At 44.3% G+C, this 9,717-nt stretch overlaps 1 protein-coding gene across 1 annotated transcript; it reads left to right on the forward strand.

The window, feature by feature from the left end:
- The first annotated feature begins 2,440 nt into the window (after nucleotides 1-2,440).
- Nucleotides 2,441-8,599, forward strand: LOC120704479 (CDPK-related kinase 3-like). Its single transcript, XM_039988879.1, has 11 exons — nucleotides 2,441-3,250; nucleotides 4,777-4,907; nucleotides 5,182-5,223; nucleotides 5,313-5,421; nucleotides 5,591-5,669; nucleotides 6,364-6,660; nucleotides 6,850-6,959; nucleotides 7,347-7,451; nucleotides 7,542-7,604; nucleotides 7,901-8,068; nucleotides 8,212-8,599. The coding sequence occupies exons 1-11, from the start codon at nucleotides 2,645-2,647 to the stop codon at nucleotides 8,347-8,349; spliced, it is 1,848 nt and encodes a 615-aa protein (XP_039844813.1). The 5' UTR covers nucleotides 2,441-2,644; the 3' UTR covers nucleotides 8,350-8,599.
- Nucleotides 8,600-9,717: the final 1,118 nt, after the last annotated feature.

Here is a 9,717-nt window from a genome sequence, read left to right on the forward strand (position 1 = left end):
GTTGCATTGGCAGAACCCATGTTCCATATTTGAAGCGGGTTGACCTCTATGCATCTCTCATGGTACAATCCTCTTCCTACAGAGCCCTCTTTCTTCTCGGTTCACATAGAAAAAACATAAAACTGGTGCCGATAGTTCATCATGGAAGAAAGAATTTGCAGAGCTGGGATCGCTAACTAATAGGATAATACTACTAACTAATACTAATGCTTGTTGGTGTATATGTTGTTCGTCACTGTGACGTTCTAGAGAGCTCGGTCAAATTAAAGTTTTTGTTCTTGAGAAAAGGTTCATCCGGAAAAAGCTGTGCTCAGATCATATACGTGAAGGAAACACGCTACATTCAGACCTACATAAACTTTTTCATATTTTTATCTAGACTAGATCGAAAAAAAAACGTAAAAAGTCCTCTGGACAAGGCCCATCAGCATCCCCTTTTTCACGAGCAGTCGACACCAAGAGCATACATCCAGTGGCTGGTGGCTGCAGTGGGTCAAGCTGCCGCTGTCCATCAACGTAGCGGGAGCTTCGATCTTTCCATCCCAAAAACCTCGACCTGCTTGGAACCTTGACGCAAGGCCTTGCTGCGGACACCGTTGAATCGCAGGGAGAACGAAGGGGCCGGTCATCCGGCGGTCGAACTCGTCCAACTCGCAGTCGGCAGCGTCAAGCTATCATGTCAAAATTAAATTCAGACACCATTCAGCTTGTACATGTGCTTATCTTGCTGCTAAAAGTCAAAAAAATTTCTGGCAATGCTAGTGACTGTGTGCATTGTTGGTGCTGGCTAAATTTGTCTGAAAATTTCAGTATACGACGAAGCTTCCAATTTTTTTTTTTGAAATTTCATGAATCTAGCTAGTCTTTCTGCGGAGGTCATGAACTGCGCACCGGACATTTCCAAGAACGAAAAGGTCAGGTAGAAGATGAAAGTTCCAACACTGTTAACATCAAAATAATAACTACTATTTCTCAGCACCTGACTTCTGATTATGTCAACTGTTAACATCAAAATTCAAGTCTCGCTTGCCTGCTATCAGAGCTGCAACTCCTGATTTGTCAAGAGTAAAATAATAAGGAGAAATCATTCGATGGGCGGGTCGCACAATACCTAGTCTATTTATCAAATGCGGCAGCTCTCTTTGAAGCGAACGAGTCAAGGGATGACTTTTTGGTGAGTGGCAGTACTAGTAGCAGCTGCAGGAAAATGTCAACACGGTTGCATCAAAGCCACGACACTGCAAGTAGAAGTAGTGTCCCATGAACATCGAGACCAAAGGCGACCAACTAACTATTCAGCGTCGAAAGATGAACAATCGCGGCGACGATCAAATTTGGAGCAAAGTAACCGCTCCTTGAATACCTGCGTACGTAGTTACTAAGAAGAGTATGAGCGTTACAGGGCATCGGCAGAGAATTCCAATCAATCATGAGAAAAGTATCAGTATTCAGTTGCAGTGTCCCATGAACATCAAGACCAAAGGTGACCGACTATTCACCAGCATATAGAAAAAAAAGAGATGAACAATCACATAGGAAGCCAAATTCCGAGTGCAGTTCGATCTTTGAATTCCAAGTTACTGAAAAGAAGAGTCCTAAAGAAGTTGCCGAATTGTTCTTCAGAAATAGATTGTCATAAAAACCAGCTCTTTTTTTTTCCCGGCGCCACGCTGATGCTGCAAGAACACCGATCTGATCTGACAGAAAGGAAATTGAATGTGATCCAAAAGAGCTCGAAACGGGAGCACGTACATCAAGCAGACGCGTCTCCTAAAATTAGGAAGGCGTTAATGGCCCAATCAAGGGCCAGCTTAGCGAATCAACCACTCCCTGTACTGAAAAACGGCGAGGGAGAGCTCAAGGTTTGCGCTGTAATGGAGGGGGTGGGCAGGTACAAGAGGACAACGGAGGCGCGCCACCTGCCCCGGCCGGCCACCGGCCGTGTTTCTGGAGGGGATGGCTCCGCCTCCTTCCTTGCTCGGTTGCTCCAGCTCCACCCCCAAACCGAACCACCCCCACCGGCGCCAGCACGGCCACCAAACAGCCCAACCGCCCCCAGCCACGTGGCCGATCTGGGCCCGCCTGTCAGGGACAGCGAGGCCGCCCCGCGCGTTCGGTCTCCTCCCCCGATGACGTCACCCGCGCCGGTTCCCACGCGCGGCTGCCGCGTGGGGTGGGTCGGTGACATGCGGGCCCGTGACGGCGCGGGGGGCCACCGATCAGAAAGGCGTTTTTTTGTTGGGGGTGGAAAAGAAAAAAAAAAGGAAAAGAGCTTTTCGCCGTACGCGCAGAGAAGAAGAAGAACGAGAGAGAGAGATCTTGCCTTGTTTACATCCTGCCCCCTGGGGAGTGGGAGAATTCACGGTCGCCTCCCTCCTGGTCCTTTCTCTCTCCTCTCCCAGGCAGCTGCTGTGCTGTAACCGAGGGGGGAGGGGGAGGAGAGAGAAATAACGAACGCCACCTCGCCTCTCTCTCCTCTGTCTCGTCCTCCCTCCGCTCCGCTTCTCCCCCCCTTGTTCCATTCCCAACGAGGCAGCGACTCGCCCGCCTGCCTCCCTCGCTATCGCGGCCGCGCGGGAGGCCCGAGCCCAAACCCTAACCCTAGCGGCCCGGGCTCCGCCTCCGGCCGAGGGGGGCGGGCGCGATGGGGCAGTGCTACGGGAAGGCGGGCGCGTCGTCGCGGGCCGACCAGGACGACATCGACGGGGTGGTCGCGCCGCCGTCCCCGCCGCCGGCCAACGGCGCGCCGCCGCACCCGGCGCAGGTACCCGCTCCCGGCACGCCCAGGCGCCGCAAGTCCGGATCGACCACGCCGGTGCACCAGACGCCGGGGGTCGCCTGGCCGAGCCCCTACCCCGCGGGCGGGGCCAGCCCGCTCCCCGCGGGGGTGTCGCCGTCGCCGGCCAGGTCGACGCCCAGGAGGTTCTTCAAGCGGCCCTTCCCGCCGCCGTCGCCGGCCAAGCACATAAAGGCCACGCTCGCCAAGCGGCTCGGCGGGGGCAAGCCCAAGGAGGGGACCATACCGGAGGAGGGCGGCGTCGGGCCCGGCGCCGCCGGAGCAGGAGCCGATGGGGCCGAGGCGGAGAGGCCGTTGGACAAGACGTTCGGCTTCGGGAAGAACTTCGGGGCCAAGTACGAGCTGGGGAAGGAGGTGGGGAGGGGGCACTTCGGGCACACCTGCTCGGCCGTCGTCAAGAAGGGCGAGCACAAGGGGCAGACTGTCGCCGTCAAGATCATCTCCAAAGCTAAGGTGAGGGCACCAGTCCCGGGATCATGGTTGATTGTAGTATGCTGTTGCCAAATTTCACTTTAGGAAATTTTGAAATTTCAAATAGTAGCTGCTGCTGCTGCTGTTAAGGTAACCGGCACGTGTTCGCGCCAATTCCGCGGTAGTAACCGAAACTTAGGTGGCAGAATGGTCCAAATTTTACTTACTGAGGGATACATCAGGGATTTTCTTATTTAATTTTGGAGTTTTGCTCTTTTGTCGGTTGGCATTGCCGCAGGAAGCAAGATAAGGAATTGGCATGGTAGCTGACTAGTAGCATTTTAGCTATGTGTTCGCTACTGCAATATCTTCCCTCATCTTTTATTGTTCCAGGATTTTTAGTTTGAGACAGTAAGATTTTACCATGAAAGACATTTTACTGTTCCATTACCCAATCTTTTTAAAATGTCTGCACTTCTCTACTCAGCTAGATAGTTGGACTGGGGTGAGAACCGAGAATAAGTCATCCCAATTTCTTGGTCGTGATACTGAATAGATTATTCTTTCTACAGTTCTAGGCAGGTTCAGTTAATCCTGGAAATCATTCTAATCTTATGTTCTTGTTAACGGGAAGATAATGCATGTAGAAACTTTAGAATGTAGAATTGTACAGTGATCGAAATTCTTGGTGACTTCCAATTCTTGTTAGTTCAATTAATGATAAAGTGATACAGGACATATCCTGACCTATGCTTTCACACCCCCCCCCCCCTCCTCTTTTATTTGGTGAATTAAGGCCTGTGCATTTTCTATTTGGATTCTGTGGTACCTTTAGGAAAACTTAATTGATTGTGCTGGCCCAGATGATCAGTCACTTGATTATTAGCAGAGCTTATATTTGGTTCTTCCTTGACAATTATAGCTATTATCGCAATTATGGAGGCATCATGCTTTGCAATTTTCCAGTCACAATCAATGGGATACATATGTGTGTAATAGATAACTTGAAGTGAAGATAGATTCAAGGAGGAAGCCTAGATTTGATTTAGTAGTGCAAGCTCCAGAGGATAGCATTGCACAAGTGTGACAATTAGAATTTCTTACATTACATTATTATTACGACCAGACATTTCTTCAAGGAGGAGGGATATTAAACTGTTTATCTAGATATAAAAGAACTGATAATTTAACAGCTCTTTAGAATTTCAGAAATATTACTAAATGTAGTTGCAGAAATGGTTCTCAGAGACCTTTTTTTACTTTGTTTCTTTCACCTATTTTTTTTTATGAGGGTATGTAGTTCCCAGGATGCCACCATTAAATTTGTCAATCTTCTGCTTGGAAAAAGGAAAATTGTTCATTCTTGGCAACAGTTTCTCTGATATAAGCCATTTACTCAGTAAATATTTGTTGCCTGGACCCTTAATTGAACATGCTTTGTGATGCTCTCTTCTCTTTAAGTTCTGACCATGTAATGTATATTACTTACATTTGCTTCTTTCTTTGGATGCTGTAAACATGGCCTCTACTTCTTACTGAAATGAAATGTAATCTTTTGTTTTTGGTAGATGACGACGGCCATTTCCATCGAGGATGTTCGTAGGGAAGTCAAGATTTTGAAAGCTCTATCAGGGCACAATAATCTTGTCAAATTCTACGATGCATGTGAGGACGCCCTCAATGTCTACATTGTCATGGAGTATGTTTTTCTTGTGACCTTTTATATGTGATTTTATCAAGTTATAATTCAGAAATACTAGATTAACCTTTTCTGGATACAACATTTTATCTCAGGCGGCTTCCAGCACGCTTTAAAAAACAGCTCCTTGATACTTTTGCATTTCCTTAGATCACTCCTTGCTAATCATATCCTTCTCTTAGTAGTATCTAGCATTCTGCATAAATGCTCTTCAGCACAACTTATGTAACACCCATCAGGTGGTGATGTTTTCATATTGTTTCTTTTTGAACAGATTATGTGAAGGTGGAGAGTTGCTAGATAGAATTTTGGCCAGGTATTTTCTACAATTTATCCATCTCTAGTAGCTGAGTAGGAGTATCTCTTGTTAATGCTTACCAAGGGTGCAAATTTGAACTTTTGAAGAGGCGGGAGATACACAGAAGAAGATGCCAAAGCGATTGTTGTACAAATATTGAGCGTAGTGGCTTTCTGTCATCTTCAGGGAGTAGTGCATCGCGATTTGAAACCAGAGGTATGCTTGAACTACTTTGTGTATAGTATATACATGCAGTCCCATAGGTGTTTGACTGGGTTACTTCTTCCATCTTATTTATCTGCACTCGCGGTTATTTCTATTAGACCAGTTGCTACATTTAGCTGCCATCGATTTGTGATGCAGTTGCTATATTTCATTTGCACAGAATTTTCTTTTCACAACAAGAGATGAAAGCGCTCCGATGAAGTTGATTGACTTTGGTCTGTCCGATTTTATTAGACCAGGTAATGTACCCATAATTGTTTGATATTTATCTCTTTATATGGCCACTTTTTTTGCTCTTTTAATTGTATTGCAAAAACATGCATTACCTTGTTCAATGGTTCATTCTAATTTTCTAATATGCACTTAGATAGACAAAATAGATTTCTCAGTGAGAAGCTTAAATGAAAACAATTGCAAAGGTGACAGAAACATTGATTGTTACTGAAACATAAGTTTAAGTGAATTTCTTACAGTAAAAATCAGCTTCAATGCTAGTTTCAAAATTTTTATTGTATGCTCAGGGTCAAGGATGTCATCGTGCAACTCTGTTTTTCCATACTGTGCATATTGTATGCCAGTTAGCTCTTGTGCTGAATAAATTATCCCATGCTGCAGTTTGATGAATGGCAGGCACAAAGTAATTTTTTTTTTCTGAAATATCTGAACATTAGGAACCAATTTAATTGCATGGTATTTTATTTTACTTATGCAGAAAACGTTTGCTTGTTATTCATTGTTAATTGCTAGGATCATGCTGTGTCTATATTGTAGATAAACATAGCATACATTCATATATGACAGTTCATTTTTCCATGTTTTTGGGGAGTCTGGAAGTCGGAATAGACTTAGCGCTATTAATATTTACAGTTCATTATTTTTTCCGCTCATAATTCATTGGAAACTTGGTTCTGTTTGTTATGTTGTACAATGCAGATGAAAGGCTCAATGATATTGTTGGAAGTGCATATTACGTTGCCCCAGAGGTTCTACACAGATCGTACAGTATGGAAGCAGACATTTGGAGTATAGGTGTCATAACATACATTCTGCTCTGTGGCAGTCGGCCATTTTGGGCAAGGACAGAATCTGGGATCTTTCGATCTGTGTTGAGAGCTGATCCCAACTTTGACGATTCACCATGGCCTTCAGTATCGGCTGAAGCTAAGGATTTTGTGAAGAGATTCCTGAACAAGGATTACCGCAAAAGAATGACTGCCGTCCAAGCACTGAGTAAGTTACCACTTATGTGTATTTAGTTTCTCCATGATTGTGATATCACAATCTCGCTTTGTTTTTTTTTTTGTCTTTTAAGCATATTTTATTACCATATATTTTTTGGAACTGCTAGTTTAATGCATTATGTATTTATGTAGTAATAAAACCTCAAATATGAAGATAGTTTTCTTTACCTGTTTGCAGCTCACCCTTGGTTACGAGATGAACAAAGACAAATTCCATTGGACATACTCATCTTCAGATTAGTTAAGCAATATCTTCGTGCCACTCCTCTTAAACGTTTGGCATTAAAGGTACAGTATAGACTTCCATGAACTTTTGTGTATTTTTAAGTTTTATTTATTTTCTTCATCGATCTTTGTTGACATAGCAAAAGCAATTGATGCAAAAAGGCCACGGAGGCCTCCCAACTTGAAAAGTTATAGAAGATGGGTGCATAAGCACATATTTTTCTACTTGTGGTAGACTGATAGTATATGCTTTTGCTAAGCTTTTTTTTTTCCTGTATTTTTGTGATCATGCACTTTTTCAATTTACCATGAGCGGCTGATGTTGGATGTTACTTCTATCGGTCATAATATTGTTCCTAGAGGCAGGTTGTGATATAATTTGTGAACCAGAAAAGATTCACTCATTAAGGTACTGTTGTAACAGTTAATTTCTTTCTTTCTTTATCACAGGCACTATCTAAGGCTTTAAGGGAGGATGAACTTTTGTATCTTAGATTGCAGTTTAAGCTGCTTGAACCTAGAGATGGATTTGTATCACTTGACAACTTTCGGACGGTGAGTTATGAAGACATTTCAAAAGCAGAACATTTGTTCATGTCTTCCTGTAGGTTGCATGTTCTTTCTAACCCCCCGTGGTGTACCCAGGCTCTGACAAGATATGTGACTGATGCTATGAGGGAATCAAGGGTTCTTGAGTTTTTGCATGCGGTAAGGATTCATCACTACACAAAGGATTATACCTTTCCGTAGTGATATCGCTGGGAAATTTCCATCTGATTATCTTTAACTGTAATGTTGAAACGATCCCCTACGTGCAAATTTTGAGCTGCTGTCTTGATTCTTCAACATGTCACTTTCCTTTCTCTTAGAACTCCTTTTACATTTTGTGGCAGATTTTTACCTGCCGATATCTATCATATTTATGGTTGAAGTTACTGGTCTGTTCTTTTTTTCTTTTCTTTTTTAAAAAAGAGTTACTGATCTCGCTCATGTTTCTATCACAGTTGGAACCACTTGCGTACAGAAGGATGGACTTTGAAGAATTCTGTGCTGCAGCAATAAGCCCTTACCAGCTTGAGGCTTTGGAAAGGTGGGAAGAAATTGCAGGAACAGCTTTCCAGCACTTTGAACAAGAGGGCAACCGAGTTATATCGGTTGAGGAGTTGGCACAGGTATTTAGCACATGTGCTTATGCTTTGGGATAGCATTTTCAGCACGTGCACTTTGGATCCATGTGAAGATCACTGCCTTTTTTTTCCCCTCCATCCTATATTTAGGGGGTGGTTAAGTAACCTGAACATCTTTCTGCGTGTAGGAACTAAATCTCGCGCCGACTCATTATTCCATTGTGCAAGACTGGATCAGAAAGTCAGATGGCAAGCTAAACTTTCTTGGGTTTACAAAATTTTTGCATGGTGTCACCATACGGGGCTCAAATACAAGACGACACTAAATGGTTCCAAATTGTATTCGCTTCTAATTTAAATCCTCTCATTACATTACATGGCCCTGATTGTTGTGACCCCTTCCCTCTTGCCCTGCCCTTCCTTCTGATCAATGATCATTCTTCCTCCTGTTTGTTATGTTGCCGGTTGTTGTCATCATAGCTTTTGTAGAGTACATGTAAAGATCCTTGTAATGAAGGCGAAATCATATGGTTTGCTCAAGAAATTTAGTGTCATGTGTTCCTTTTTGCTCACCAATTTTGAACCATTACCCGTGGACACAAACTTGTATATCAATGCCAGTTAGTGAAGCTAATATAGTCGCTCAGTTTATAAACATTTCAATCCCAACTGTGCTACACCGTTAGCCTGAGATTATATTTATTAAAGCTCAAACACTCTTGGTGAGAGTTTGTTTGTTCGTACAGTATCATATCAGCTTGTGAACTGCCTTCCTATAACGCTGGTCAGAAAATTCCATTCCATTCCATTCCATGTCATGTTCAATTCTATTTCTACTGTTAGATCATTTTTACTTCAGATATTTGTGACAATGTGTAAATTGTAGAATATGTCAGTTGACAGCTTTAATGGGCCTGCTAGAACGTTGCATATCGGGCCTCTAATGGTGCTGCAGGCCGGGCCATGGTCTCATTATACAAATTTTACAGGCCGGGCCATGGTCTCATGATGGTCCAGGCGATTTTCTATAAAAAAAAAAGAGACATTTTTCCCGCTCCCGTGGGCCGCCCGCCCTCGCCTCCATCCTGTTGCGGCGCCGGCGCGCCTCCCCACGGCCCCACCTCGCTCAGCAAGTAGAATGCTGAGCAAGTAGAGGAGAGGAGCAGTGGCTCGACCTTGAGGCCGTTGTCGATTTGGTCGTCCTCGCCGCCGCTCCCCACGCAGAGTTCTTGACCGGTGAGATCCATCAATCCCCCCACCTCTCCTCAGAAGTGCAAAATTGTGATCATTTATGTCAATTGATGGACGAAATTAACGATTGATTGATGAGATTAAGCATCAGTAAAGCTGAAATTGAGCATCGAGATCACCATTCTAGGCACCAACTGTCATAGAACTGGGCACCTTTCAGAACTTGTATGAGCTTGGTCGCATTGTTCACATGCAAAAACTGACTATTCGCATTTGATCTGAAAAAAGTTTAGAGGCTCGCATGCTAGCTTTCTTCCGATCCAAGTGTGACCAGCATATATAATGCAAGCCAAAGTTGGAGACGGAGGAGCACATCTCCGTCTGCGGCGCGGCGCCCTCCGGCTTCACGGCACGACATCCACACCTGCAGCTTCAATTGGAACTTGGAAGAGGTGTTCAGTGTTGCTCTCGCTGTCGTCAGACCTGCTGGCTACTGAAGTTTT

The sequence above is a fragment of the Panicum virgatum genome, chromosome 4K (assembly GCF_016808335.1).
Source record: "Panicum virgatum strain AP13 chromosome 4K, P.virgatum_v5, whole genome shotgun sequence".
Taxonomy (NCBI): domain Eukaryota; kingdom Viridiplantae; phylum Streptophyta; class Magnoliopsida; order Poales; family Poaceae; genus Panicum; species Panicum virgatum.